The 2,508-nt window shown below is 48.8% G+C and overlaps 1 protein-coding gene across 1 annotated transcript; it reads left to right on the top strand.

The window, feature by feature from the left end:
- Nucleotides 1-2,262: 2,262 nt before the first annotated feature.
- On the top strand, nucleotides 2,263-2,508 carry PV09_09395 (uncharacterized protein; the record flags this gene model as incomplete). Its single annotated transcript, XM_016363451.1, has 1 exon — nucleotides 2,263-2,508. The coding sequence occupies one exon, from the start codon at nucleotides 2,263-2,265 to the stop codon at nucleotides 2,506-2,508; it is 246 nt and encodes an 81-aa protein (XP_016208739.1).

Below are 2,508 nucleotides of genomic sequence, written 5' to 3'. Positions count from 1 at the left end.
AACAACCACAACCCACAATGATCTCTCACATTGCAGATAGTCAATAAAAGGACCACCTCCTATCCTCTCAATTATCTAGTTTTCCATCCATCTATCATCTTCTGTAGCTCGTTAATACGCCGCGCACAGCAGTCCTCAGCACTGCCTAGCATCGCTAGTGCCACAGTGCGACACTTACCCGAACCCAAACATCAGCCAGTACAAGCCAACACAACTCAGTGTTGGCGAACCAGCCCTGAAGCCAGCCAACACTGGCTAACATAACTTGATGAAAGCCAGCATAATCTAGTATTGGTGAACCTTGCCCCGAACCCCAATTAGGAAAGGGGGACAAGCCCTCCCCACTTTCCTTATATATTTAAGCACGTGTACTCTTCAGATATTCTCTCTTTCACGCAACGTCTTGACTCCGGTACTACACCTGTACCACACAAACTAGTAGATAGCCGACAATCTCATTATTTCACCTCACGTGATAACTTGAGCAGATCCCATCTATCGGTTTCGTGACACTACGTTGCGTCAACCACCCTCACCAGCCATAACGATGGAACTGGAGACGATCATCCGCACCATGCAGGAACAAATGACTGCATAAATCCACGTCCTGCAAGAAGCTCTCTCGCAACAGAATCAAGCAGTACACGCCCTAAGCGAAGAGATAGCCGCTCTTAAGTCAGCTCCTGGCTCCCCCCCTAAAGTCACCCTCACCACTCCCTACACCAGTGACCGACAATAAACGGACACACCCACTGAGTCTATGGATAGCTCCAGGCCTGCCCTGCAGAAGGAGCTCCTGGTTACCCGAGCCCAGTTGTTAGAAAGACTCCCAGACATCGCTGAATTTACAGGCAAACGCAGTCAGCTAGCTAAGTAGAAGGCCGCCCTGATAAACAAACTCTCAGGTAACTCCGACCGCTACCCTAGCGAATCAGCCAAGCTGGCCTATACACGATCCTGTATTGCGGGGGAACCAGCCATCACACTGGGCCGCCTGGGCCTTGATTTCCCAACTCTGCAATCACTGATCGCCTGGCTTGACAGATAATATGGAGACCCAAATGAGCGAGTTAATGCTAAACTGAAGCTTCACGACCTACGTCAAGGGAGCCGTCCCTTTTGGAAATTTTTCATGGAATTCAGGACTTTAGCTAGTAAGGCAGGGGCCTCCGAAGGAGCTTAATACATGCTCCTAAAGGGCGCTATCAGCCTGGAATTGCAGCGCCTGATGATCACCCAACCTGAACCAGAACATTTAACAGATTATGTAAATCTGGTAGCTAAGATTGATGAGCAGCTACATTTCATCAACAACAATTTCCGTCCATCCTCTAAATAACCGACCCAGCCCCGCCAACACCCAGACGCAATGGACATTGATATTCTAGGCTATGCCCCAGCAGGTTCGGCTGAACGAGAGCGTCGCCGCCAAAAAGGGCTATGCTATAAGTGCGGCTCTGACAAACATATTTCGCCTAATTGCAAGGTTCCCCTCCCGAGTCGCTCTGAGAGTCCTAAGCGCTCTAGGAGCATCAATGCCGTTTCCCCACGTACCCATTCGCCAGCCCGCCATGACAGCCCCCGCCGTGCCCACGATTTTCGACTTAATTCCCAGTCCAACTCTGTCTCATCTAGAGGATCTGATCGGTCAAAAGGACAGTCCCAGAACTAAGTCGCGTTTTGGGACCACGCCCTATATTGCTGTTTATGAACCTCACTAAACTAAACTCCTTAAAGGATTGGAAACACTGAATCACTATTTCAGGAACACTTAAGCAGGGTGCCACCCAGGTGACCGCCCACAGTATAGTGGACTCAGGTACTATAGGAAAGGGGTTTATGAGCAGCGACTTCGCGCACAGATATGGCCTGAGATGAATGAGATTGAAACGGTATATCGACCTGAATGCTTTTAATAGATCCTGAACTGTTTCTGCAAGGGTCACCCACTCTATAACCCTCCAGATGACTATTGATAACCACTGTGAAGTGATCACTTTCTTCTTAATAACTCTGGGTAAACATGACTTCATCCTAGGCCAGCCCTGGAACTATGAGCACTATGTATAAATGGACTACAAACACAACAAGTTACGATTTACAGCCCTGATATGCCGCGACCACTTCATGGCCAAATAACGACCTGAACAACCTGAACCCAATAGCCCCCAAACTATTGCTGAGAGGGCCCTGGCGAACGCTCTGCCGTACCGCCCTAACATCCCCTCCCAATGGTATGACTAGAAACATGAATTACAAGCAATGCAGTTTATTGCACAAGCACCTGACCCACCAGACGAGCTCCCCGTCGTAGACAATCTAGGCTCAGAAGAGAGTCCACCCTCTAATATCACGATAGACATCTGCGCAATTAATGCAGCCCCTTTCTATCAACTCTTAAGGAAGCGCAACATTGAAATCTTTGCAGTCTCACTAGCCGATGTCGAAAAGGCACTTGCAGACAAGAAACACACTGACCCGAAGACAAAACTGCCTCTTGACTATTAG

This window comes from Verruconis gallopava (assembly GCF_000836295.1).
Source record: "Verruconis gallopava strain CBS 43764 unplaced genomic scaffold supercont1.65, whole genome shotgun sequence".
Lineage (NCBI taxonomy): Eukaryota > Fungi > Ascomycota > Dothideomycetes > Venturiales > Sympoventuriaceae > Verruconis > Verruconis gallopava.
The sequence above is the reverse complement of the archived record's forward strand: the minus strand, read 5'-3'. Positions and strand labels throughout refer to the sequence as shown.